Below are 1,744 nucleotides of genomic sequence, written 5' to 3' on the forward strand. Positions count from 1 at the left end.
GTACATCTTAAAAAGGTCTACAAGAAAGTCCGCGATGGTATAGGTCTATCTCTCAGGGATAACCCACAATAACAATTTTTTATCCTTTATTTTTTACGAGAAATAATGGCTTATTTATGAAGCGATTTTAAGCATTACAGCATTAATTCTTATCCAATTGACTACTTTTGAAGACGTTGTGCGTTTAATATAGATCAATATGACCCTTTACAGCATGTAATTTAAATAAATATTTTCGAAGATATTACAGACTTAAAACGCAGGGACATAGCGGTTGCGGCGGTACCGGCCGGTTTGTATTGTCCAATGATAAAAAATCTGTGATTGTTGTATATAAAGACATTCTATAGTATCTTTACTATCAGCATTGCACCCGTGGTAAGCAGTGTACAAATAATATCATTAAACCAATTCCTTAACCCCTATCCCGGTATTTTTGTGTGTTTAAAGAAGTTTCACTTCAGTAGCGTATATAAGTATAATTACACGTTGTATTTATTTATTTGACACGGTATCTCAGAGGTCATACAAGCGTTTCGAATCATGGCGTTTTTCAAAATGCTGTTAGCAGTCTCAAAAATGATTTTTGGATCATAGAAAAAACAATTTACAAATGCATACACTAAAAACAATTCATGCTCCACCCTATTTTGTTGTGGTCACTTGTTCTAAAGAAATCTTTTGTGCTTAGTTACGTGATTTGCCCTTAAATTATTAAAATTAAACCCATATTAAGCCTAATTTGACGAGGATAATGCACGTGCACGATATGTAAACCGACACGCATTTAAGTTACCTACTTACGATTACTTACCATACGCCATTAGTGTCATTATATCTAATAAGGACTATTCATATTTAAATGGATGATGGACGTATTCTTGAATCAGAACGATCAGTGAAAACAAAAGTGTATGTTTCATCGGCATTTTGGGGTAAGTAAAATTTATTTGAACGCCAGCTACTTTTAAATGTTTGATTGTATAAGGAATAATGAAACTCGTAATTTTCACAATATTTTATTTTTATCACGACGATTGTTTCGCAAACACAGTAGCTTTTTCAAGTGGAATATTGGTTCAGATACGTCGACGATGTCGAGTCAACACGGAAAAGCATAAATCATTTTTACAATGGGGTAGGTACAGAGATGGAAAATGGCCCTATCTTGATCAATACAGTACGATTCGATTCAAATGGAATCCAACATCCTATTTGCAGTGACGTACACAAAAATTACGTAGTGTTAAGAAAAATAATGTTTATTTTATTAATCTGCTGCTAAATTTTTTTTCGTCACTAACAATATTCAACTTCGGTAACAACTTATACAATACAAACAAATGATATTAGTGACACAGTTAGTGTCGTATCAAGAAAATGTGTCGTCGTCAACTCTAAAAACGAAATTAGTATGGACAATTATTGTATAATATATAATCTGATAATTACCTATTACTGTAATTGTATTGAAAATATGCACCGATTTTTATTAATTAGTATTTAGGAATAGTTACTTTAAGTAATTAGATTAATTTCATTTGGTAACCAACATATGCTTAGATTTGCAGATGATATAGCAGTATTAGCATCTAGCAAGGAGGACCTAGAGATAGCTTTAAATAAAATGGAAGCGGTACTGACAGATCAGTACTGTATGAAAATAAATAAAAGTAAAACTAAAATACTGATATGCAAGGGAAGAAAAAGTAGGGAAAGAGCGAATATAAAGATAGGAGACGAA

At 32.2% G+C, this 1,744-nt stretch overlaps 1 protein-coding gene across 1 annotated transcript in view; it reads left to right on the forward strand.

Moving 5' to 3' along the window:
• The first annotated feature begins 521 nt into the window (after positions 1-521).
• The window catches only part of LOC108734431 (ejaculatory bulb-specific protein 3), a 9,459-nt gene continuing 8,236 nt past the window's right edge, over positions 522-1,744 (forward strand). The window contains exon 1 of the mRNA XM_018465997.2: positions 522-935. Within this exon, the coding sequence (XP_018321499.1) occupies positions 915-935 (21 nt within the window). The 5' untranslated portion in view covers positions 522-914. The remainder of the gene's footprint in view (positions 936-1,744) is intronic.

Source organism: Agrilus planipennis, unplaced genomic scaffold, assembly GCF_000699045.2.
Source record: "Agrilus planipennis isolate EAB-ADULT unplaced genomic scaffold, Apla_2.0 scaffold96, whole genome shotgun sequence".
In the NCBI taxonomy this organism is placed as follows: domain Eukaryota; kingdom Metazoa; phylum Arthropoda; class Insecta; order Coleoptera; family Buprestidae; genus Agrilus; species Agrilus planipennis.